Source organism: Primulina huaijiensis, chromosome 2, assembly GCF_012295235.1.
Source record: "Primulina huaijiensis isolate GDHJ02 chromosome 2, ASM1229523v2, whole genome shotgun sequence".
In the NCBI taxonomy this organism is placed as follows: Eukaryota; Viridiplantae; Streptophyta; class Magnoliopsida; order Lamiales; family Gesneriaceae; genus Primulina; species Primulina huaijiensis.
In genome coordinates, this window is record NC_133307.1 from 29,207,070 (window position 1) to 29,233,514 (window position 26,445).

General features: G+C 33.7%; 3 protein-coding genes across 3 annotated transcripts; 2 read left to right on the plus strand and 1 right to left on the minus strand.

Annotated features, from left to right (window-relative positions):
- The first annotated feature begins 7,114 nt into the window (after positions 1 to 7,114).
- Positions 7,115 to 11,508, plus strand: LOC140971401 (ATP-dependent 6-phosphofructokinase 3-like). The gene is made up of 13 exons (XM_073433659.1): positions 7,115 to 7,782; positions 8,490 to 8,536; positions 8,658 to 8,697; positions 8,814 to 8,876; positions 8,958 to 9,095; positions 9,185 to 9,343; positions 9,424 to 9,477; positions 9,564 to 9,632; positions 9,724 to 9,853; positions 10,016 to 10,281; positions 10,373 to 10,421; positions 10,505 to 10,659; positions 11,139 to 11,508. Exons 1-13 carry the CDS (start codon positions 7,681 to 7,683, stop codon positions 11,331 to 11,333), a joined length of 1,467 nt encoding a protein of 488 aa, XP_073289760.1. The 5' UTR covers positions 7,115 to 7,680; the 3' UTR covers positions 11,334 to 11,508.
- An 885-nt stretch (positions 11,509 to 12,393) lies between these two features.
- Positions 12,394 to 15,507, plus strand: LOC140971402 (AP-4 complex subunit sigma). Its single transcript, XM_073433660.1, has 4 exons — positions 12,394 to 12,643; positions 13,845 to 13,931; positions 14,985 to 15,053; positions 15,148 to 15,507. Exons 1-4 carry the CDS (start codon positions 12,503 to 12,505, stop codon positions 15,280 to 15,282), a joined length of 432 nt encoding a protein of 143 aa, XP_073289761.1. The 5' UTR covers positions 12,394 to 12,502; the 3' UTR covers positions 15,283 to 15,507.
- A 6,349-nt stretch (positions 15,508 to 21,856) lies between these two features.
- On the minus strand, positions 21,857 to 24,515 carry LOC140971403 (inositol oxygenase 4-like). Its single transcript, XM_073433661.1, has 10 exons — positions 24,406 to 24,515; positions 24,090 to 24,228; positions 23,552 to 23,633; positions 23,281 to 23,485; positions 23,076 to 23,188; positions 22,686 to 22,808; positions 22,529 to 22,598; positions 22,341 to 22,419; positions 22,141 to 22,222; positions 21,857 to 22,035 (listed from the first exon to the last, which is right to left on the minus strand). The coding sequence occupies exons 1-10, from the start codon at positions 24,434 to 24,436 to the stop codon at positions 22,009 to 22,011; spliced, it is 951 nt and encodes a 316-aa protein (XP_073289762.1). The 5' UTR covers positions 24,437 to 24,515; the 3' UTR covers positions 21,857 to 22,008.
- Positions 24,516 to 26,445: the final 1,930 nt, after the last annotated feature.

Consider the following 26,445-nt stretch of genomic DNA (forward strand, 5'->3'; position numbering starts at 1 on the left):
GAATAAAAATGGACAAATCAGGCCGGTTTATTTTTTTTGGGCTTGTACGGCCCGTTATTTTTTGGCAATTGCGCACGTTATTTCTCAAACACAAAAACAAAAATTGATCCCTACTCAAGACAATCATAAAAATATATTATAAAATATTTTTTATATCAAAATATTACTTATTATTATAATATGGACAAATTGACATATCTTACATATAAAAATATATGAAATCGTCTAAAAAACAATTATTTCTCAAATATGGTTGTGTTGCTTCCTGTTTTGGTCAATGGTAAAATAAGGAGTGAATCGTATTATAATAAAGGGATTGTATTTAAAAGATTATTTTCTCTATATTAAATCTCCACCTAAAATGCAAAACTTCTCCCAAATATGAAAACTCTATCTAAACGTAAAACTTCACATCAAACTCAACTCAAATAGAAAACTTTACCAAGAACATCACTCAATCTCCAAAACATAAAACTTCACCCAAAACTCGATTCAAATAAAAAAAACTCTACCCAAAACTCTACTAAACCCCTGAAAATGCCATCCAAAACTCGATGCAAACGTTAAAAACTCTACCCAAATATAAAAGCTCGAGATGTAATATGGTATAGGGTAGCGATAAGATGCTATTTTTGCAGAAAAAACACATGGGTTCAAATTTAGATCTGGTGCAAGCAAAATGTTGCGATGCAATTTTTTGATTTTATTTTGATAAACATGTGTAAATATTATATTGCCCTCAAATCACTCCATTTGACCAAAATAAAACATAGCACTCCTTTTGACCAAAATACACATCAAACTAATCCCTTATATTTTATTTGTTAGTTAGCTCATTATTTGTATATCTAAGAAAATATATTTACTATATTTAAAACAAATACATCTATTATAAAGAGGAAGCACCATAGGAAAATTACCTTGGTATGCGCTCTCCAATATTGCAATCAAGACCTTTATATTTTGTTAATTTATAATTTTTTTTATACAAAAGTTATCCAGTGAAAATTAACAATCATTTATTCCATACGAAACTTATCAAGAAAATGAAAAATGCTAAAAAATGGACAAAAATATTTCTTCAGCTAATTATCCCAAAAAACCGATAAAAATGGACCAAATATTTTTAGTGAAAAAAAGTGACTACAGAAATTTATCTGGTAACCATTTTTAGAAATAGTAAATATTTGGATTAACGAATTTTTTATTTGGTTTAGTGTTCAGGTTTGAAATAGTCAAATTTGTGGTGGTTGATTAGATTTTTTCTAATTTAAAACGATAAGAAGGAAGGTTTTTTTTACTTGTTGCTCTACAACATATATAATTTGGCTATTTTTTTTAGAAAATAAAAGAAAATATAGTGAAACAGTTAAACTATAAAAGTTTGTAATTCATTTGGAATTTTATTTTTAATAATATATTTGGTATTTATAAATTTTAAACTATAATATATATTGTTATAATATAGTATTATATACATTTTTGGGCCGGAAGAAAAATATGTTGAGAGGTGAAAATAAAATGAAAATCATACGTTAGTTTTGTTTTTGGAAATGAGAAAATACGTTTGAAAACATAAATCACAAACAAAGTCCAAGTTTCCCACTTCATTATCTACTTGATATACTTAATTGACATGTATGTTGCTAGGAGGATGCCCGTCTATTCCCTCTATCCTTTCTTGTTCTGTTATGCTGCGGGTCGGAGGATAAAATAAACTAATTATTAGTATGTAAATGATAAAGAAAATGATTGTGGTAGAAATGTAATATATGGTGTAAAATAATATTATGTTTGGTAAGATTTTTAAGTGTAGGATAATTTTGAATTTTTTGATGAAAGGACAAAATTGACCTTTCTTCTTTTTTTTCTTCTTCCACTCCGGCGACGGCGATCCGGCGGCCGATCCGGCAGCGAAGGTGGCGGCGAAGGTTCGGCAACGTCGGTACGGCGGCGGCGACGGTATGCGGGCGTTGGCTGGTTCTCGGCGGCTGCCGGCGACGATCGGCCGGCAGTCGGAGGTGGTGGAGCCGGCAGTCGGCGGTAGCGGTCGGCCGGTGATGTCGGCAGATGCGGCGGCGGCGGCGGCGGTCGGTGGGCGGTCGTGGCTGGAAGTGGTGGTGAGTTTGGATATAGGAGAATGGTAAAATTGGAAAAATAAAAAGGATTAAGAGTTGGATAAATAATCTTAGGGGGTGAGGAGTGATTATTTTATCTCAGTTAATATAACATAATCATTCATAGGAGTGATTGACTTGGTTAAATAAAAAACGTATCAAATATGGGATTAGGTGGGTTAAAAAACTATAAACCCACCTAATCCCATGAACCAAACACAGCCCTAATCAATTAGCATGGATTACATATAAGATTAAACATCGATCTCGAACTCGAAATGTAGAACACAAAGGATGGCATCGTATCATAGTATGGTCTGCAAATCGCCAGGTTTTTTTGGGGAGTGATTCAAGAATTACACGGACCAACTATAATCCAAATTATACTGCCATATTTTACCAAAGTGAGTAGTTACTTCTTGCCATTTTTACGATATTTACATTTTTGAGGTCCAAAAAAACACTTGAAAACTCGTTTATCCGATATATCAGGCCTCCCTTCCAAGCATGGCACTGAGAAAATGCCAACTTTTAAGCTCAACTCTTATCCAACACAACATTTACGCCAAAAAAATCATGCACAGGAAATGGGGTTCAAGTTTTGTCTGCAGACACGGTAACGACAAATTTGTCCATTGAATTAATGAATGCACGGGACGACGAATACAATGGAGTTGTCGTCGAACCGAAAAGCTTACCTTCAAGTGCAAACGCTTTTGCGTCTGCAACTTCTTTGTCATGCATGCTGGAAATCCAACGTACATCTTTAATCACAGCTTCTTTAATAATTTCTACAATCACTTATTTTTTATGTTGCAAATACTGAGTTGCTAAATTCGATTATAAAAATCATCTAATTTAGTATGACCTTAATCATATATATCAAGTACTAAGTCCAGTGCAAACATCAAAGAACCTCATAATTCAATCATATTTTTCCATACACGGAAAAAAAAGGGTATATGGCTAAAATTGTTGGAAGAGCAAGCCGATCAGAGACGTTGGATGTTCGTAGGCAAAGACCTGGAAATAAACGTTGGCTAAAAGTTATAAAAAAATTAACGTTGTAGGCAAAACACCTGGAAATCAACCGTAGGATCGTCAAATTAGCTTAACGTGACGAAGGTCGTCGAAAGTTCACCAAAGCTCCGTGTAGGCTATCAGAGACCTTGGATGTTCGTCCGAGCTCCTGCAGCAGTGGTTTAGTGTTGGTTGATTGTGTCACTTCTAACTGATAATTTATTACTATAATAGACATAAATCGGTGAATATGTTTTTTTTTTTTGGTAAAGTCGACGAATAACTCATGACAGACCGCCAAATAATGTGATTATTTGCCAATAAATCCAAAACTTTTGAAGTTTTTTAAAAAAAAACTCTACATTTGTATTCACACTACAACAAAAATGGTTTTTTTGTCTTTTTTATGTACAACATGTTAGGTTATCTTGCAAAGTTGGTAGTTTTGGTAGAATTTTTTATATCATCAAATGGTGGTATTTATTTTTCCAAAATTCCTTATATTAATCTTGGTTACTTAATTTTGTATTAAGTTTCAAAATGGGCATAACTAGGACCTAGATACTTGTGCAAGGTTAACTTCTTTGTTAATTTCGCAAAAGTTTTCTAATGGAAAGACCTTGTGGAAGTTGTAAAAAAAATTGTAATCTGCACTCCAGACTGGTGCTTATGATCATCATAAATTGGTAACCCACTGTTATTGCTCTGTTGTTACTTGTTAAGGTTAGGGACGCTTTTAATTTTTCTTCCTTGATGTCACCACTATTGTGTTTTTATTCATCTTTTTTTTTTCCCGCGGCGTGCATACGCACGTTGTTGATAATAGTATCCGCGGTGCACATACGCACGCCGTTGATAATCTTGAAGTTTTAACAGCTTGTAGTTGTGCAGCGTGCAATGCGCCATGCGGAAAGTGAATTTGAGCACTGCGGAAAGTCATTTTTGTTGTAGTGTCAAACATATCAAAACCCTTTTTTTATGTAGATCACATGGCTAAAAAAAGGACTCTGATTGAATCTAGGCTGACCATAATATTCTCATGATAGCAAGAACTCAAACTTTATATCAATTAAGTAGGAACATTTCCACACTTTGACTTTGTAAGTTCTTGCAATAATTAAAGTGACTCAATATAGAAATATTCTTGTCTTGATATTTTTATTTTTAATTCTGAATACGACCGTCCAATATTAGAATATATTTTAAGTTTCAACGTGGAACAAGGCTAAAAAGGGGCTGCTCGTGCAAGAGCCACGCAACTTGGCTGGACCATGCTTGCCAATTGGAGACATTATTAGTCAATTATTATATTTTTATTAGCCAATTGATTGAATATTTGTCAATTTTGCCGGGTGGTGAGGTCAAATTTTTGTCTGCTTTTAAATTAATAAATTTCATCTTGACATCATTCATTTATTTAATACCTCGTGTGAGGTAATTGGCTAAAAGTCTACGGAAAATGGAATGCAATTTAGAACTTAATTTTTCGAGAAAAAATTATGAAAAAACGAATTAGATAAAAAAAAAAAAATCTGTGAATAAAATTAAACTATTTTCTTCTTCTTTTTTTCTTTGCATTTTTTTAGTGATAAACCCAATATAGAAACTTTTAATTCCAAGATAAATTGATTTAAAAATAGTTGAATTTCAGTAAAGAAACTTATTGAGTTAACTGATACGGTAACTCATTTTTTCCTTACCTTTTAACACTAATTAATGTTATATAATTTGAAAAAGAAGATTAACTTGAAATCTTCCGATATTTGAAAATTTTGAATCATACCTCTACATTAATTTAACAAATAAAAATACTTTAATACAAATGCAATCACATATATATTTACATATACAAAAAAAAATTAGATTTGGAAACAACAAGACAATTGTAGATGTTAATTTGACCAACTTATATTCGACCACTCGATGCCCTACTTTTCAAAGAATATAGAGAGGGAGAATGAGAGCAAATTTGGTCAATCAAGTCTCCCCAATTTCGACCTTGAGTGGAAATGCATTAAAAGCCTAATAATCGAAGATGATAAAGACGGTTTCGTCTTATTAGAGTTTTAGCATTTCGATGAATCCATAATAAGGAAACAAAAAACCAAAAAAAAAGTTATATAATTTGAATAAAAACTTAAGACATATTTTACGTCGTTGTTTCATCAATCGTTTGACTTAAATGTTATAATAATTGAGTAGTAAACATTTTTTTTTTTAATTTTTATGTTTTGATTTATTATTTCCTTATTATATATTATGTATTATCTCAATTCACATGGAAAGGATTAAAGTTTTAACGTTTAATCGAACGATTCGGAATATTCCATGGGAATGTGCTACATTCCTCCCCTTTGACTCATTGCCAATACAAGTGGTGAAAGTGGTAATACACTTTGAATTTCACTAATGCACACGTTTTCTTTATTAGCCTTCGCACCTGTCTCACGTTTCGATTGTATGAATAAAAATATTCGAATATTATTATTATTATTATTATTATTATTATTATTATTATTATTATTATTCCGAACTCAATAATTTAAATTATGCGAAAAATTTCAATTTGTATTATCATATCATCAAATTTCTCCCAAGAAAACTTTAATACACGGGATTAAATTTTTTAAAGAAATTGATTTTTTTATATATGCCAAGTTTTATTTTATGTTGTAATTTTTTTAAGAATTATATAATTTTATAAATTATTGCAGCTTAATTATGAAATAAATTATGTTACAATAAATGATTTATTAGTTCATAATGCAAATCCCAATAGAAAAGTCCAAATTTTATCCCTATTGTTATCGTAAGGATTGACATCACAAATTTCATGTTAAAACGTGATGGTTTGCGTTACTGATCATGTGCACATCATTTTATCGTCACATGCTCTTAATCAATATTACCTTCTTTTTAATAAATTAATTTGCTTTAGGCTAGATGGTATTAAAATTTGATTAAATTAAAATCAATATGATTTGACTGATTAAATAATAAATTTGATTAAATTAAAATCAATATGATTTGACTGAATAAATAAGTTATTATTTAATCACTTATACTAATAAAAATAATCCTAACTATTAGGAATCAATAGTTTCTCCAATATAAAGATTATTTGATATGTGATTTTTATGATGTGATGTATTGTTTAACATATATCATTAATTATAATTTTTAATACAACGATGATGACAAACGTTGCTTCATCCTACACGAGTTCTTAAAAAAAATCATAATTCACAATACTTTCAAAATAAACGTCTATTTTATGAATATGTGTGAATATGAGAGACGAATCAAGAGGCTTTTGACATAAATTTCTATATTTTGATCTGAACTAATATTATTTTCAAATTTTATGTCCATAATCTCAAGATTCTTATGCTACCATAAACTTTTCCTTCTCATCATCCACTCTATATTATCCGGATGAATATATTTTTTATTACAACTATAGCACATAAACAACATTGTACGTCACATATCATGCTAATTAGGTTCATTAGTTCATACTTTAACCTCAAAAGCATATTATTTTAGCTAACCAAAGGTCAATCGGTAACCATGCCTAATTAACAATTTATTATAAAATAATAAGAATAATTACATCTACCTTTCTTAAGTTTAGTCGTAGTTATAAAAAAATTAACTACATTTAAATATTACAAAAAAAAAAAATAAATTATATAACTTCAAAAATTACATACACTCCTTCAAAGTGGTACTTATCTTTTATTTTCATCCTTATTGTCGTATTTATGTTACATTTTTATAAGAATACTTATAAAAAAAATGAAATATTTTAAATTATTATATTTATTTATTATTTTTCATCTACACAAAAAATATATATAATATTTAAATATAATCGAGTTTTTTTATTGTTATAACACACTTCAAGTAAATGTAATTAACTTTAAAATAATACTATAATTCCACCTATCAAGGTAGCATCATCGCATTTCTTCAAAATTAAAGGAAAAAAATGCATAAATAACAACTGGTCACGATGGAATCCAGACCCAGAATCGAATCTTCAACATTTCCAGGACACCACCCCTCTGTTTTCTTCGGAAGATCGTTAACGAAAGCTGTTATTTTGTGCTAAATCAAAACCATGATCTGGAGATCCTGTAGAAAACTGCGAAAATCACCTTTGGTTCAAGCCTCCTAAGCTTCCACCACTTCCCTTTTCAGTTTCCCATCTCCAAATTTCCGTGACTCCTCACCATAAATCTTTAGCCACCTGTTTTTGCCGTTCAAAGCTTTAAATTCTTGGGAAAAAAACCCTTTTAAATAGAGGTAGTATTCTTGGTTTTACAAGAGAAAAAGAGGAGCATTTTTTTGTCTAAAATTCAAAGTTCTTGGGCTACCAAAAGGGGTAACTTTGGCGGAAGATCATACGTAAACAAAATATTTTCCGGCATCCACCGCCATCGTGTTAGTTGAGCTACGGCGGAGCTGAGGTGAGCAGCGATATTGAACAGTAAAAGTAAAGGTTGAAGAATCCAAGAACCGGTTTCTGACGTTGGCGACTATGGGATTGGAGTGTAATTCGAAGCCTAAAATCGTGACTGGGGAGTATGGTTACATTTTGGAGGACGTGCCACACTTGTCTGATTATATTCCTAACCTTCCTGTGCGTGTAATTGTCTTAGTACATGTCTTTAAAAATTGCATATTATGTGTGGTAAATATACATGATTGAGCTTTAATTATCTTCGCCTCCAGTGAGTTTTTTCCCCTTTTGCTGGTGATTGTTTGTTCAATATCGGAAAAATGAGTATTTGTCACTTAAAACAAAGAAATTGATGTTTCTTTGGTAGACACGTCACTTGTGTAAATTATCTCAACTTTATATAGACCATGTATTTCCTGGTAATTTCTGTAGTAAATAGAAAAATGATCTTTTTTATATATAGTTCCATATCGATCGAAACATGAATGGTTTTCTGACGTGTTCTGCTCTGTTTCGGTATCTTTCCCCTATCCCTGTTCTTGATTTTTCCCATTTCTCATTTCGTAACCGCGTACACGGATTGCTTGCACTTATGATTGATACGTACTTGATTGTACTCATTGATTTACATTGGAATCAGTAAGATTTGATCCGGTGGTGGAGTTAGGAATTTGATACAGTGTGTGTGTGTGGGGTGGGGTGGGGGGGGGGGGGGGGGGTGGGTCTTATTTTTGTATATGTATCACAAAAGGGAAAGGGGCCATCACCCCGCAAACTAATGGTGTGTCCTCCACGGATTTGATCTCTTCGTATGATATTACCCGCACGTGCTCTATCATAGTGATTTTTTTCACCTTCTGTACTTGTGGTTTTTTTGTTTTGGGCAGGTTCATTCGAATCCTTTGCAAGATAATCCTGCATATTCAGCTGTTAGGTAAGTTCATTTGTCTTGTCTCTTTCATGTTCATTTCTTTATGGTCTTGCATATATTTTTCCGCAGGAGTCGGTTTGCATCATTTGGTGAAGGCTGATTATTCTTCCTTTTTTTTTAACAGGCAATATTTTATCCATGTCGATGATTCCGTACCACAAAAGGTCAGTCATTATTGAGAAATGATCTTCGAGTGAATAAATATATTTTATATTGGCACTAAGATTTTACATGGCTTTTTATTGATGAATGGTGTACGACGTCCTTGTTTATTCGGTAGGTTGTTGTTCACAAGGATAGTCCAAGAGGAGTTCATTTTAGACGAGCTGGTCCTCGCGAAAAAGTAAAGTGTATACATTGCTTATACAATGTCTATTACATGTTTCATGCGTTCCACTCTAGATAAAAGTTTTAATATTTTCAGGTTTATTTCGAGTCTGAAGATGTCCATGCTTGTATTGTCACGTGTGGAGGTTTATGCCCTGGTCTAAACACAGTTATTCGGGAAATAGTATGTGGTTTACATCATATGTATGGGGTAAATCGAGTTATAGGAATAAATGTAAGTAGATTCCTTATTACATCTGTTACTCTGTACAGTTAAAAGGTTTAGCTTTATTTATATTCATTGCTGGAGCTTTGAATCTGCAGGGAGGATACCGAGGTTTTTACTCGAAAAACACCGTCTCTCTAACGCCCAACTCTGTAAACGACATTCATAAACGTGGGGGAACTATCTTGGGAACGTCTCGTGGCGGTCATGACACCAAAAAGATCGTTGATAGCATTGAGGACCGCGGAATCAACCAGGTACATGAAAATATAGTTGTCATCAAAATATGCTGAATACTACTACGTTTATTCTAATATTGCATTTTTGCTGCTTTCAGGTCTACATAATAGGAGGTGATGGAACACAGAAAGGCGCTGCAGTAATTTTCGAGGTATTTTTCCATTATCATTGTCCTATATTGAAGCCATTTGAACATGTCAAGAATCTGAGTTTGAATTATTTTTCGCTGTCCTAAAGGAAATCAAAAGACGTGGTCTAAAAGTTGCAGTGGCGGGTATTCCCAAAACCATAGATAACGACATTCCGGTATTTAAGCTGTTGATATTGCTCTCAAATGTGCCTTGAAACTATCCAGTCTATGTTACCCTAGCTTATCCCCTGTTACCTACTACTCTAGGTGATAGACAAATCATTCGGTTTTGATTCTGCTGTCGAGGAAGCCGAACGTGCTATTAATGCTGCACATGTTGAAGCTACAAGTATCGAGAATGGCATCGGTTTTGTGAAGTTAATGGGAAGATATTGTGGTACATTTTATACTGTATTCTATATTGTTCTAGTACACTCATAATTTTTTGTAGTACATTACATATTTTTGTTGAAAGGAACACGTGATTGTCTTATTTCTGCGTCAAATTTTCTATTCCAAAATTGTCATTTGACACTACATGCTATGTGCCGTGTCTCAGGATTTATCGCTATGTATGCAACTCTTGCGAGTCGAGATGTGGATTGCTGCCTTATTCCGGAGTCACCCTTTTATCTTGAAGGCGCTGGTGGACTTTTCGAATACATAGAGAAACGGCTGAAAGAACAAGGGCATATGGTGATTGTCATGGCCGAAGGGGCCGGACAGGAGCTACTCTCTGAGGAATTTCGAACTGCAAATCAACATGATGCTTCTGGTAATAAGCTTCTGGATGACGTTGGACTATGGATATCTCGACGGATTAAGGTTCTACTGCCTTTTCTAATTTCTAAATATTCCTTATTTTCTTCCTTTTGTGCAGGAAGTTTGTAAATCATGCTCTTGTTTTTGTTTTCAGGATCATTTTTCGAAGAAAAGAAAGATAGCAATTAATCTAAAATATATAGGTACAAAGCCTCAGTTTTTGTGATCAGTACAATGAAACCTAGGATATCCGTTCTTACAGATTTTGCACTTGTTCGTCTAACAGATCCGACATACATGATTCGGGCTATTCCTAGTAATGCATCCGACAACGTGTACTGCACGCTTCTTGCTCAAAGTGCTGTTCATGGAGCCATGGCCGGATTTACTGGTTTCACAGTAGGGCTCGTAAATGGAAGACAAACTTATATACCCTTCTATGTAAGCTACTCAGATGATCGTAAAGTATTCTACTCCTTTTTAGCATTTACCACGATTAAAGCCTTTAGAGGTTCGATATGTCTTGTTTTACTTCGCATGATTTTGCATTTAGTGTCCAAAATGTGTCAATCCGACTGAAAGAGAGCTGGGGAGATGAGATGGATTTTGGGGGATAAACTTGACTTTGAGAAAAATGACGAATAAAATTCAATAACTTTCGCTAGTTCACGTCCCCTTTGCCTTCAGCTGGATACACATTCGTCTATCTCTAGTTTCTCCCAAGAGTCTTGGCTTCTTTATTAGTAATTTGCTCACACGTAACTTTGATCCAAGTGCAACTATTTCCCATTTCTGAATTTTTTGAGAATCGCCACTCACTTCAGTGCATCCTCTCTTCGTTTGTTTACTTTTCTTACACTTGTGTATATCAATCCTTGAGATCTCATGCTGATAAAGAAACCCACCCGAATGATATGCAGAGAATTAATGAGTTGCGGAACAAGGTCATAATCACTGATCGAATGTGGGCGAGACTGCTGTCTTCCACAAATCAGCCAAGTTTCTTGTCTCGAAAACAGGCCACTGAAGTTGACAAGAAGGAACACCCGGATACACAATTATTAGACGACAGTTTCGCGGATGGCGAAGCAGTGACTAAAGATATCACATGCTAGATATCGATGCGAGTTAGCGAACTTGCTCCAAAATTTCTAGTAGTAAGGCTGATAGAATCTATCTATCTATCTATATATATATATGTATATAGAGTACACTGGTTTGTTGCAGAATTTGCCCTGGTTTTGTTATGCAATGAACTGCTTAAATAAATGCCAAAAGATCCAAATATTATGTGGAAATTAGCTAGTTTAATAATTTGAGCAAATATGTGAGAGTTAATTGGAATAAAATATGTTTCATATATATATTAGACACGGTTTGATTAATGAAATGGATTATGTAATGATATTATAAAGTTAATAGATATAATAAGTTTAGGTGGTGTAATTATTTATCTTATGATGTTTGGTGTGTGGGTTAATTATTAGTCGAACACTCTATTGTCATTTTATCGACAACACCAGACAATATAGTATACTTACCATGAATTCGGTTGGCAAACAATATTTTTTTTCCTTTTAATCTTTCATATTATATTAAACAATTTGTATAGCTTAGCAACCATTTTTTAAAAAACCTAAAAAAAAGTTACTAGATTAAAGAGACAACTATGTGTATCCTAAATTTTTTATTTGACTTACAAATGAAAGTAATGCATAAAAGTACATTGATGTCATCAATATTTATTGGATAATATTTTATTTTGAATTTATGCCTGATATATACACTAAATGATGGATATGACACTAAATGATGTTTCAACAAATCGTCATAACAGTCAGTATTGAATAAAAAAATGTATTTTGCTTCAAGTTCATATCTTCGTAAAAGTTGAGACGAATTAGAAAATACGGATTACATATTTAATTTATGATTTAGAATCTAAATCACCTCAAATACCTCGACCTGAAAATATCCTAACTGATTTTGATGCATTTCTTTTTCTATACGGTAATAATAAAAAAAATTGTTGATACACATGATTGTATAAGGTGGAATGATATGTACGTAGAAAGACCAAAAGTTCTCCACCCATGGCAAAATTGTAATCCATCTCAAATTTTAGGGGTCAAATTGGTATTCTCGAATGTTAAATTCCACCGGAAGTATAAAAATTACAGAGAACTTGGGAATGAACTGATTCGAGGTTCAGCAGTCTTGCGATTTCTTTCAATCTGCGGAGGATCAAGAAGATAGGGATAAAGAGCAGCATACTTGAATTGAGATGGGAATAAGATTCGTACTGATGGTAAACAAGCAAGGACAGACCCGTCTAGCTCAGTACTACGAATATCTAACGATCGAGGAACGACGCGCTCTCGAAGGAGAAATCGTCCGCAAATGTCTCGTCCGCACCGAGCAACAGGTCTCTGCTTTTCTGTATTTTTTACAATTTTGCGTTTATTTTGATCTGCTGTACTTTATAAAGGAAGAATGAAAGTATTTTTATATTGCTTGCCTCGACTGGATCTCATTTAGCACACGAAAATGGAAGAAATGCACATGATTTGATTGATTGCGCCTGCTGCTTGATCTGCCATCTCCTTGGTTTAGTCTCTTATGGATTCGTGTAAATCAATTTTGTCCTTTTCCTGTGGATTTTACTCTGATCGCTAATTTGGCGAGTAGCTTCATGAACTTGACTTTGGAACTTCCTGGCGGTTTGGTTTTGATGAATTTTTGTGGTCCTATGGATGCTGTTGTAGAAAGTTCAAGCTTGAAATTTAGGGTATGAAAAATCGAAATGCTGGTATTAACAATGGGAATACGGAAGTATTTCAACAACTTAGCTGTTTGGATTCAAACGTGTCTAATTACGGCCTGGAGAGAGCCTGTATTTTCAAGAAGCACTAAAGATATTTGCGTGCTAGTTTTAGATTATGATGAAGCAGAAGCAATCTGTTGCTATTTTGAAAGCATATTAGCACACTGGCCTTTTTTTGGAGAAAAAAAAAATAAAAATGACAAGGATCAATGCACGATCAATTCACCAATTATGCGATTGAATTAATTTTCATTTGGTTCTGCTTTGGATAATTTTGGTGTTGGTGTGTTTCTTACCATACAGAGATTTTACATTGAGCCAGAAATTGTAGCATGTCTTAATAACCATATCATAAACTATAATCATATTAAATGTTATGGTTTTGTTAATTTATTCGATTGCCCGTGTTTCTTTGGAACCTAGGTAGTGGCTTGGTACAGTTTTTCATCACAACCACGTGGTCGTGTTGACAAGTTCTGATCATACGTTGTGAAATAGTTTATAAGTACAGTGACTAGGATGTGCTGATAGCCACTTTCTTCAGTCACTGGAAAATGTAATTTGAAATCTCAAATCACTTGCTTTATTACAGGGTAGGGACTTTGAGTCTTTTTGCTCATCTACTTTTATTTTTCCATCTTCATTTTCTTGTTCACTTCGCTGCTAAGCTACTAGTTGTTAAGTTGAGTGATAGAAGATGTGTGTGTCTTATGGTTAGGGGCATTTATCTCGTCCAATGTAAGTTGCTTAAGTTTTTGGTAATCGTGCTTGTGATAACATTTGTTTGCTCTATCTTGAACAGTGTTCCTTTGTTGAGCATCGAAACTACAAAATTGTGTATAGGCGATATGCATCACTATTTTTCCTGGTTGGAGTAGACAATGAAGAAGTAAGTTTTACGGTTTTGTATTTATCGATCTTCCTTTGTGCATTATATGCTACATTTTCCTGTTCTTTTTTCTTCCATAGTCTGTTTTACTTATGAAATCAACAAAATGATCAAAAGTAAAAATAATAATTGTAACTGGCCCATAAAAATTTAAGGATTTATAGAGAAATTGTTACTTTTTGTAATGCTTAATATTGTAGCGTGGCTGTATTGGTGATATCTAACTGACTGCTTTATTATTTTGGATCAATATTGAAATGGTTTATCTTTGCAATCAATGGTTGAGTGTTATAGAGTGGCTGTGTTGCGTATGTATTCTGCAAACAGCTTTCTTATTTAGAAATCTAAAATAATATAGTGGTCCACTCACTAGACTTGCAGTGTTACCACACCACGAGGCAAGAGCATTAGATGATTGGCCGTCAATATCAGTTTTACACTTCAATCTGACTTGATCCTCTATAATATTGCAACATTTTTATAGCTGCATTTATTCTTTTGCTGACTTGGTAATGTGGTCAAAGCAATGACATACACCAAATTTATTGTAGTATTAACAATCTTCAATACATGCATCTCAAAATTATCGATACATCGTATTAAAAAGCACTAGCGGTTGATGGATTTGCGTACCCTAGTTTGTACGTATTTGGTTATCAATTGTTACTGGCTACATTGCTCATATATTGCCATGACTTACTATTTGTGAATGATGCGTTAGCTTGAATTTTTGCGTTAGTCAAAGAGTTGGTTTATACTAAAGTTTATGAAAAACTAAGTTTTCTATGAAACATGGGCATTAATCATCAAAGAAAAACTAGGGGAACACGTAACCTGTCAACAAAATGATGAGACTAGCTTCCTTAATTTCAAATGATGATTCATAAGAAACTTTTAGGATCTTGTGCATACTTTCTTATAAATTTGAAATACGTCCGTTGACAAGCATGAAAAGTCTTCTTGCTCTTATTTCAAAAAAAAAAAAGTCTTCTTGCTCTTCATCCTTGTTAAAAAGTTGAAGATCCATGATTTGGTTGATGGCTATGTTTGCAGAATGAGCTTGCGATTCTGGAGTTCATTCACCTCCTAGTTGAAACGATGGATCGACATTTTGGCAATGTGGTAAGTTTCCTTTTTTAATCATACAAGTCTGTAATCATAGTTCACTAACTCTTCCTTTCAAAGATCTTTGCATGGCTGAGTTGTAATTTGGCAGTGTGAGCTGGATATCATGTTTCATTTGGAGAAAGCTCACTTCATGCTGGAAGAAATGGTGATGAATGGTTGCATTGTCGAGACAAGCAAGGCCAACATTCTGTCTCCAATACAGCTGATGGACAAAGCATCATAGGCCGGTGAGTCCAGCGCGTTTGGAATATTGCAACATTTGGTACCATGTTATGTTTTGGATTCCTTTTTAATGTAATTCTCGTGTAATTACTTCTATGTCTGAAAAAAAAAAGGATAAATTCTTATTTCGATGGAGCTGAGTTCTTATTTATGCAGTATGGTATAATTGGATTGTTATATCATGAAGGCACATTTTGAAGTTATAGTAATTATTCCCTTGATAATTTATCGTATTTTAGGTACCATTTGGTTCGTGGTATTAGACAAATAGTATAGAGAATTGGAGATAAGTAATATTTTTTAATAATAAAATATATAAAAATGATAGTTAATATAATATTTGATTTGATTTGATTGTTTAATTTGATTAAATTTTAGATAACGTGATATTACTGTTGTCTTTTTGAAAATATTAATAAAATATTTATAATATTATTTATTAAGGGTAATATTGTAATTTCAATTCAATTATTTGATTGATATGAGATTGCTGATTTGATTGATGTAAGATAAATGATTGGTAAATGGATAAATAATATGGTGCACCAAACATGAGATTAGATTTGATGAAAATATGAATAAATAATATAACGAACCAAACGGTATCTTAATTATATGTTTACTTGATCATATTATTTGTCTATTTATTAATTATTTATCTTACTTCGATCAAATCATTGAATTTAAATTACAATATCACCTTTAATAAATAATATTATAAATACTTTATTAATTATTAATAAGACAAAATGTAATTTACCATCTTATCTCATATTTAATCGATCAAATCAAACGAAATATTATTTATCAATCAAATACTATATTAATTATTTTTTTATCACATTAAATTTTTTATCTCCATATTATTATCCTATCATTAGTTTCAAACGGTGCCAGACAATAAAGAAGATGAAAAAAGAAGTAACCGGGGTTGAAAAAGTTTCTTGGCTAGTTAGCATGAATTTTAAAAGTTCTCTCTTTTGAACGTTTCTTCTATCCGCTTTCATTCTCAAAATAATAAAAGCTATTTGTTTTTTGTTTTTTTTCAAAAAAAAGAAGAGTAAAGGCTATACAAAAGATACAACAAATTGTATAAAATATAAATAATACCTCAAGTTGAATTAACCATATAGTGATGGACAATTCCACCAAAAACAAATCCATGTGTTGATTTTATGTATTCAAATTCAGATAATGATATATTCAGGATAATACAAATTCGGAAACCAAAATAAAAAATTAAATTTGAGAAGTATGATAGAAAGTCTCACTTGTCGGCAACAGTATCGATAAATGTCCTACCAAATAAGAAGGCATCTAAGCTTCTGTTGGGCATGTATTCATATAGTAAGATTTTTTCGTGTTTGTTGAGGCTGTATCCTAGAAGTTGTTGGGGAATTACACCCCCGAAACGATGCCGACCACGATGATAATAGTACCCAAAAACTTGCGGAATAAAATAACCAACAAGAACACAAAGATTTACGTGGTTCACCCAATATAGGCTACGTCCACGGAGCACTGCAACTTTTATAACCGGAAGAAATATTACAACAAGTGTATACACCAATACACTCAATATTTCTCACACTCCCAACCCGAGTATACCGAGAAAATAATTTCTCTAACTCACACAAGAGAATTCCCGCACTCAAGAAAAAAATACACTCTTTTTTTCTATGCACTCTCTATTTATCAAAGCTAAAAAGCTTTTGATTTTGGGATACAATAACTGAAGGAATTGAGCTCTATTTATAACTAATTCCCTCGTCCAATTTTTAAAATCAATCGATGTGGGAAAAGATTTTATTATTATTTTATTTAATGTGGGTCCCACCACATTAAATAAAATCTTACCTAACAATTCTCCCACTTGAAGACTTGATTTCAATCATGTCTTCACACCATCAGTGCAGCAGCTCATACCTCCTTTGTTAGTCTAGGAGACCAACTGAAGTCAAACACAACTTCAGTTTTTCAATGATAGCAGCCTTCGTGAGCATATCAGCTGGATTCTTGCTTCCAGGAATCTTCTCAAGCTTCAAGACTTCATTCACCTGATCTCTAAGGATCCCCATTCCAAGGATTTGCTTTGCAGCACCCAAATCCTTCAAAGCAAATTCCTTTGATAACTCTTTCTCGAGTTTATCAATCTGCTCCAGACAAGCTCCTGCTATCAACATATCATCTACATATATCAGTAGTATGATATAATAACCATCAAGCTTCACATAACAACAGTGATCAGCCTGATACCTCAGAAAACCATCATTATTCATTACACCATCAAACTTCTTGTACCACTGTCTTGCTTGTTTGAGACCATACAAGCTCTTCTGAAGTTTGCACACCATTTTCTCTTTCCCTCGTACTTCAAATCCCTGTGATTGATTCATTTCTTCATCTAGGTCACTGTGAAGAAACGCAGTCTTTACATCCAACTGCTCCAGATGTAAATCTTCTTTTACCATCAATCCAAGTACAGTCCTGATAGTAGTTAACTTTACCACCAGAGAGAAAATATCAGTGTAACCAATGACTTCCTTTTCACCTTTTACACCAAGTATTTCTTTGTACCGCTTGCTACCGTCATGTTCTAACCGGTACTCCCACTTGCTATGTAAAACCTTTTTACTTTCAGGAAGTTCTGACAACTCCCACTTGTGATTGGATGACAGTGAATCCATCACATCTTTCATGGCTAACTCCCACTGTTTAAAAGTCTCATAAACATCCGATTTATTTTCACAAAATAAACCCAAAATTTCCTGCTCGAATCGTCAACAGTAGTGCCATAATATCTTGAGTGATCTCCAAGGGATGTCACAGGAGATGGTCCACATATATCAGTATGTGTCAGCTCCAAATCCGCTGGTTTCGGTTCTCTAACCTCTTTTGAAAAGCTCACCTTTTTCTGCTTTCCAAAAAATACAGCTTCACACAACTTGCTTTCAACGATCTTTAATTCCGATAGCTTTCCGTTTGAAACAAGCATCTTCATTCCCTTTTCACTCGTATCCCCAAGCCTACTATGCCATAGACTTGAATTAGCTCCAGCATCCACAGCCGCTAATTTATTTCTCAAACTGGAAGTCATATAAAGTGTTCCAGTTTTCTTTCCTCGAGCAACAATCATGGCTCCCTTTTTCACTTTCCAGGAACCATCACCAAAGGTCACCTTATGACCTTCGTCGTCAAGCTGTCCTACTGAAATCAGATTGTGTGTCAACTTTGGTACATGCCTTACTTTGTTGATTTTCCAGACAGATCCATTTGTCATCTTCATCCGGATATCACCCATACCAACAATTTCCAAAGGTTTTCCATCAGCCAGGAAAACTTTTCCGTAATCTCCCGCAATGTAATTATCGAATACATCACGATTACCAGTGGTATGAAACGAAGCTCCCGAGTCCATAACCCAAGAATCAACCGAGCTTTCCATGGATAGTAATAGAGCATCATGTACCTCCTCAGTAACAACATTAGCGTCGTTCTTTGTTGATCTGCAATTCTTTTTCAAGTGACCAGTCTCACCACAGCTCCAGCACTTCACATTCTTTTCAAAGTTGCTTTTGTCTTTTCCATTTCTTGACTTGGATCTACCATGCCATTGGTTAAAACTCTTTTCGCCACTCCTGCTCCTTCCTCTATTCTCGAGATTTAGAGCAGATCTCAATGATGTTCCTTCACCCGAATCCATCCTGCGAACTTCTTCAGCAAGAATTTGATCTCTGACATCATTGAATTGTAGCTTTCTTTTTCCAACAGAGTTGCTAACCGCTGCCCGCATCGGTTCCCAATTGTCTGGTAAAGACGCCAAAAGAATAAGTGCCCGAATCTCATCATCAAATTTAATTTCAACCGATGTCAGCTGTGAAACAATCGTGTTGAATTCATTGATGTGTTTAGCCACCGATGCATCTTCTCTCATCTTCAAGTTAAATAACTTCTTCATGAGATGTACTTTATTATTTGCCGATGGCTTTTCGTACATGTCCGACAAAATGGACATCATCTCCTCCGTTGTTTTTGCCTCCGCCACGTTATGTGCCACGTTCTTCGTTAGGGTCAATCGTATTACACCTAACACTTGTCGATCAAGAAGCTTCCAGTCATCATCCTCCATCTTTTCCGGCTTCTTTCCAGATAGAGGTTGATGCAACTTCTTGCTATACAAATAATCAATAATTTGTAGTCGCCAGAACGTAAAATCTGTACCGTCGAACTTGTTGATACTCGGTCCCGATCCATCATCTCCGGCCATCACTTCTCTAGCCTTAGCAAAAAGTCTAAAAAATCTTTTCTGATGTGGAAGATCAGACAAAGCTGCAACCACAGAGCATACTCAGAATTCTTAAGAATTTTCACAACAAGGCTCTGATACCAGTTGTTGGGGAATTACACCCCCGAAGCGATGCCGACCACGATGATAATAGTACCCAAAAACTTGCGGAATAAAATAACCAACAAGAACACAAAGATTTACGTGGTTCACCCAATATAGGCTACGTCCACGGAGCACTGCAACTTTTATAACCGGAAGAAATATTACAACAAGTGTATACACCAATACACTCAATATTTCTCACACTCCCAACCCGAGTATACCGAGAAAATAATTTCTCTAACTCACACAAGAGAATTCCCGCACTCAAGAAAAAAATACACTCTTTTTTTCTATGCACTCTCTATTTATCAAAGCTAAAAAGCTTTTGATTTTGGGATACAATAACTGAAGGAATTGAGCTCTATTTATAACTAATTCCCTCGTCCAATTTTTAAAATCAATCGATGTGGGAAAAGATTTTATTATTATTTTATTTAATGTGGGTCCCACCACATTAAATAAAATCTTACCTAACAGAAGTCTCACGAGGTTTCGATGCTCAAGCTTGAAGATCAAGACGACTTCATTCTGGAATTCCTTGATGCCTTGACTAGAGCAACTGGACAACCTCTTCACCGCAATTTCTTTTCCTCCCGGAAACTTTCCTTGCAAAAATTTAGAACGGTAACACCCGTTAATGCATCAGAAAGAATGGCCTCCTTTCTTTCAAAATAAGTAATACGAGTAGCAATGTTCCCACCTTATACACGGGTCCAAATCCATCGTGCCCGAGTTTATTTGCTTCAGAGAATTGATCAGTAGCAGATAAAACAATATCCAAACTATAGAAAGGTACATCAATGGCATTCGTGCTGTCCTTCTCGATATTCATCAAGTCTTCTACCGGTCCTTCATATTCATGTGAGAAGATCACCGGCTGCTCTTCAATGTTCTCTTCATTGTGTACAGAAATGGAATCGTTTTTTCAAAAATATAAATGGTGAGTAAAGATCAAAATGAGATGCAAGCATCATTGTCTTCTAAGAGATTTTTGTGCTTCAATGTGACAATTCAGTCCAACATTCCCTGTTCAATTTATGGGAGAAATCAAGAATTGTGTTATCAGTCAAAATTCTAACACTTACCTTCTCCTTCGAACAACCTTGTTCAACGTTACGATATTGATGCAGCATAAAGTAAGTACAACCCCAGCTACAGAAACGATGGAAACAGTTACATATTTCATGCGTTTCTTGTTCTCAGATCCTCCTTGTCGATCAGAGTTTGTTGATGCTGAAGAATTGCTAAATCAGTAGTTCGAAGAATTTCTTGAAGTAATAATCCAACAACATATTACTGATCCAAACACACCTACCATTGTTACAACTAATACTATATCCTTCCCATTCATAGCCTGTGTCGCAATAGCACCCTTAGAATTGGGCCAATTTTTACATAATTGCATGTTGGCTCCAACGGGATTCTCCAACTTATTTCAATCTGATTTCCATCTTGAGCATCCGGATTGGCATTACCAGGTTCCATGTAGCACGGGTTAGTCACAGTGAATGGTGATGATTGGTCAAGCTTCAAATTTTATATTGATTTGTTTCCTGTTTTACATCCAACATCACCTTCAGAGTTGTATCGAGTAACAAAACTATTCCTTGCCTCATGAATGCCTATCACTGGATATTTTCCACTCAATGTGAGGAAGCTGATTACACCTGTTGAGTTATTACAGCTGAAACTACGGTATAAAGGATCGCCACAGTCTGGTCCACTGCTCAAAGGATAAGGTATCTGGTTCAGAAAACATGGGTGACAGTTTCGCATGGGTTCTGTAATAAATACATCGAAAAGCTTCAATTAATATCTCCGGTAGATTCTTCCCCAAGATGTCGAAGAATTAATAGAAAATCGTGGGCAGTAATATGTGACTTGGGTATCTGGTCTACTGATTATGTTGCACGGCTTGTTTATTGAATTGTAGCGCTTGGTATATTGTAATGTTGAACCCACGCTTAATCCTAATAAAACAGTATATGTTCATTAGATTCTTACATCCATAAATTTGACTTGTGAGTTATCAATTTTTTTTTATATATTTGATTATCTTCAGGTATCTATCGTATTTGCATATTATATATATATTTTTTTGTGTATATGTATGTTTGTGTGTGTGTGTGTGTGTGTGTGTGTGTGTGTTCGATCACATGTAACACATATACAGGAGACAATATGTAAAAAACGAAATTTATTACGAAAATAAAGAATTACAACTCCGGAAAGAGATCAGGCGGAATAAGAGATTTATTTACATAGAATCCTCAGTCTTGTTACCATTTTCTGCCTGTATATTAGATATATATCATCTCGTTCCTCCTGCCAATAAATTTACCATCGAAGCTTCGCAGGAAAATACTGCAATAAATATAAAGATTTGAATGAAATTAGAACCTCGAGGAGAGAAAAAAAAAAAATCAAAGTTCATAGTTATAATTTAATTTGGGAAAAAAAATTATTTACCTTCTCAATGAGGGAGAGGTAGTATGGTTTCACCTTTTCAACATCAACACGAACTTTGCTTTTACTGTATAAATCATACTTGCTGCAATTTTTTTTTCAAATAAAGTTATCATTAATATAATTAAATTAAGTATATAAAAAAAATTCCTTAACTTGGGCAAGATTATATAATGAATTATTATATTTTCCCAAAAACTTACTTAAAAATATGAAGCCATTTCAGGTTCTCTTTATCCTCCTTATTCATTAAGTGTGTATATGCTCCAGCCCTGTGCAAGGCTGCAACCATCCATGCCAATAAATCAATCAGCAATCTTTGAATCAATTACTTGCACAACTTTTAAACTTTTTATTAGATGAAAATTAATGGTAAAAATTATTTTCTTACGATAAAATGAATGGTATCGGATGACGAACAATGCAGCCGAAGGTAGAGTGGTTCCATTTTCCTTAGCCACCTAAAAAATATAAAATAAAAATAAAATCATATTACGCGAAATTATAAATTTGTACGATGATTTCATAAATTTTCCGACCGCAATTACCAAATACATATAATCGTCGTGCCCAAACGACATCAAGACGTTCTCTAATCCGCAACCCTCTTCGTAAATTCCATTTTTAGTGTTGTAAGAAGGGTTCTCAAGGTCAGGATTAGTCTTGAAATACTGCATCAAATCAAATCAAATCGAGTTAATTAACTAATAAAAGTAGAATCCAAAAATTGATTCAACTATAATTTATGCAATGTTTTGTTCATGCATGCGTCACTCATTCAACAATGATATATGAATGAGTGGTCATGATTCATCACTCAACACAAATGTCACGTACAGAATGAATGAGGGTATTATCTATATAAGTGACATCTAACAAGCCATTTAGGCGGATCGTAGAGAATCGGGTCGAAATTAGACAAGACCCACGCAATGTACCTTATGATGTACAATGGATTCATCAAAGGAACAGCCAAGAGGGAATGTGTCACCAACAACAGCCCATTGAGGCAGCGATCCAAATCTAGGTAGAAGCAGCACCTTCCCAAGATCTGCATCCCATTCAAACAAATTGGTCACCATTCTATTCTAGATTCACACAAAAAACAAACAAATTAGACTACCAAAATAGGAAACAAATTACCGTGAATGAGGGCGGTCAAGTGCAGCCAATCGTCGTTGGGGTAATCTTTCCTGATGGCCTCGGCAGTTTGCAGCAAGTGCTCGATTTGTGGCTCGTCCAAATCGGGATCGCTATCGTCCACCACATCGTTCAGAAGCTCGCAACACTCCCATATGCTCATGTCTAGTTTATCGAGTTTCATATATTCTGCCCTCATTTTCTTCACCTGCATTTGCAATATGTCATCAATTTCACACTCCAAATTTATTAAACAAATCCTATACACACTTACAAATTCAACTGTTTGATTAATGTGGTTGAGGCGGTAGAATTCCTCCACGGTCTTTTGTCTCTCACTTTGAGCATTGTAGTCCCTGCCATACGTAAATCCCCAGTTGAGATATCCCACAAATATTATATACTTGCCATTTTATTTTTTCACAATCTAAAATTCTTTTTTCCCAAAATAATACAATAATTTTTTATTATTAAATAACAGTTAATGCACCCAAGCGTCTCGAGTAGGTAACTAATAGTAGTATATGTATATGAATAATCCAAAAAAGTATTTTTATTTATTTTTTATTGTAAAACTTCAAAAAATTATATATGTATAGGAAATGTCGTATATATTCTGGACACTATATGTGAAACAGATATGGATAATATACCCCAGATTTGGGGGGGGAAAATTGATATGAAACCAACTGCGAATAAAATACATTTTAAGATTATTAAATCAAACGCCTTTTTTCCAGGAAAAAATAAATAAACATGAATATAGAATATTATTTCGAATCTGAGGGTAAAAAAACAAAGAAAAAAATAACCTGAATGAATTGCCAAAAGAATTGATTTCGGGTGCGTCGAATTTCCCATCCAATTCCAATTTTGGCATCACAAAGCCTCCATCCAACACAAGTTCATTCGCATCATCGCATGGAACTTTCTTCTCGGCAATGTCGAACTCTACAATCAAGATTTAAACAAAAAATACATATAAATCTAAAACGTCACCCTCTCAAAAACCGAGTCGTGTAAACGAATCGAATCGAATTAATATGTATAAAATATAAAGATAGTCGAAAAAACAATTGCAATGCACGTCTTTACAAGAAAGTAATAAGGCATAAAATGTGTGTATACCAAGGGGAGGCTGCTCGATGAGAATCGTCATCGTCTGAAAAGAGAGAGTCCAAACGATAGATATACGTATGTGTGTGTGTGTATATAGTTTGTGCAAAAGGGGAGCGTGTAGGATTCGGAGAAAAAGAAGATATTTATAGTGGGATAAAAACTGTCCTTGATTGACAATTTTAAGGTTTCGAGTCCTCAACTGGAAATCTAAAAAAGACTCTAATATTGTATGTTTTCTCCGAAAGATATGACGTTACGTTTGACCAACATTCTGGGTACCGCGTGTGGATCACCGCATGAGTGGATCGTCGGATGTATGGCCCACGCGCGGGGGAGAAAATCGTGGGTGAGTCAGATGGACGTGTACTTGATTGTTATCTTTATCGAACTTACAGCAGGACCTGACGCGGCACCGAGTCATAACCGACGTCGTTTCGGGGGTAGGTTATTCAACGGCTGAGCTGTGACCCGCAAGCCAAATTACTATGGTCATTTGACGATCCTCGTTGTGCCCCGTCATCGATCAAATTTCATTTTTTTTTTATTTAACAAATATAATATGTGACACGGTTTTTTGGTGAAAAAGAAATTGATATATTCGCAAATTATTATTTTAAAACGTGAAACATGATAATTAATTTTTTTACAAAAAAAATTAACATTATAAGAATTATTTAGAACTAAAATCAAAAAATCTATTAAGATTTTTAGATAGGTGATAACTTCTTATAATATTTCAACATTTTGATAAAGTAATAAATTATCAGATAAGATAAACGTTAAATAATTTAAAAATTATGCGTTTTCTAAAACATGCCGTTTTTTTAAGCAGAACCAAAAAAAAAAAAGAAAGAAAGAAATTTCAAACACAAAATTCCTTTTTGTGTCAAAAACACACAGAATTTTCCCTCAAATTACTCTTATTTTTTGTGACAAAACAATAAAAAGTCAAGTATAATATTTTAATAGCAAAAATGCTTTGACATAGTTACATTTTATACGAAAATTGCCATAGGTAAATTATATTTATAATTAAAGTTTTTAATGTAGTTACGCACATGATATCTAAATAATTATATAATAATATGACTTCGTTCCATGGAATTTTTTTTTTATGTTCTGAGTATATTTTAGTTCGTAAATTATGTTAATCGAGTAAATCATGTTAGACAACTTTGTGAAACAAACACGCTGATCTTACCTTTACCTAAAACTCGGTCTCTTCCATGGAATTTGTTTGTTGTCCATTAATTTAATAGTGACGGTGACAATATATAATAAGAACTATCTGGGTTTTAATCAGGGAATTATATTAGACACACGGATATTGATGATGATGACGTTGCCCATTTATTCATATACTTTAATTAAAACAAAAATGTCAAAGTATCAACTTATATATATATATATATATATATATATATAGAAATATGAGAATAGACTGACTCGATAATATGTTTATTAAGATTTTGCTTTTTCACATTTTCAATGTGTAAATATATAATGTTTTATTTGGAAGATTATTTTAAAATATAATATTGGAAGAAGTAATTAAAAAAAATTGAATTATAGGGAACTGAAAAGATACTGAAATGCTTTCTTCGGAACTATCAAAGTTCTTGGGAGACGAAAACTTCACGGGGGATGACTGAAATTCTGTTGCGATCAAAGATAATGCTATTTTATTATTTGGCAATTTGCGTGTCTCTGTCTCTAATTATTTTAAGTAATTACCAGAAAATTTATAAACAGATATTTATATGTGTTTTTTTTTTTTTTTTATGACATTTGACTTTTTGTATTTATCTTAATAAACAAACTTTTAGTGATTATATTAAATAAATAATAGTTTGTCTGATATTAAAATCTCAAATTCGAAATTAGATCTCGATTTCGATACTCAATTATATTATTTTTCTCCTTAAAAAATTGATAGAAGGTAATGTCTCGGCCACAAGACTTTTTAGTAGTCGGTGGAATTTTAAAGGTATACATTATATAAGATCTTTCAGAAACAAAATAAGAAATACTTTCAAAAATCTTATGTTG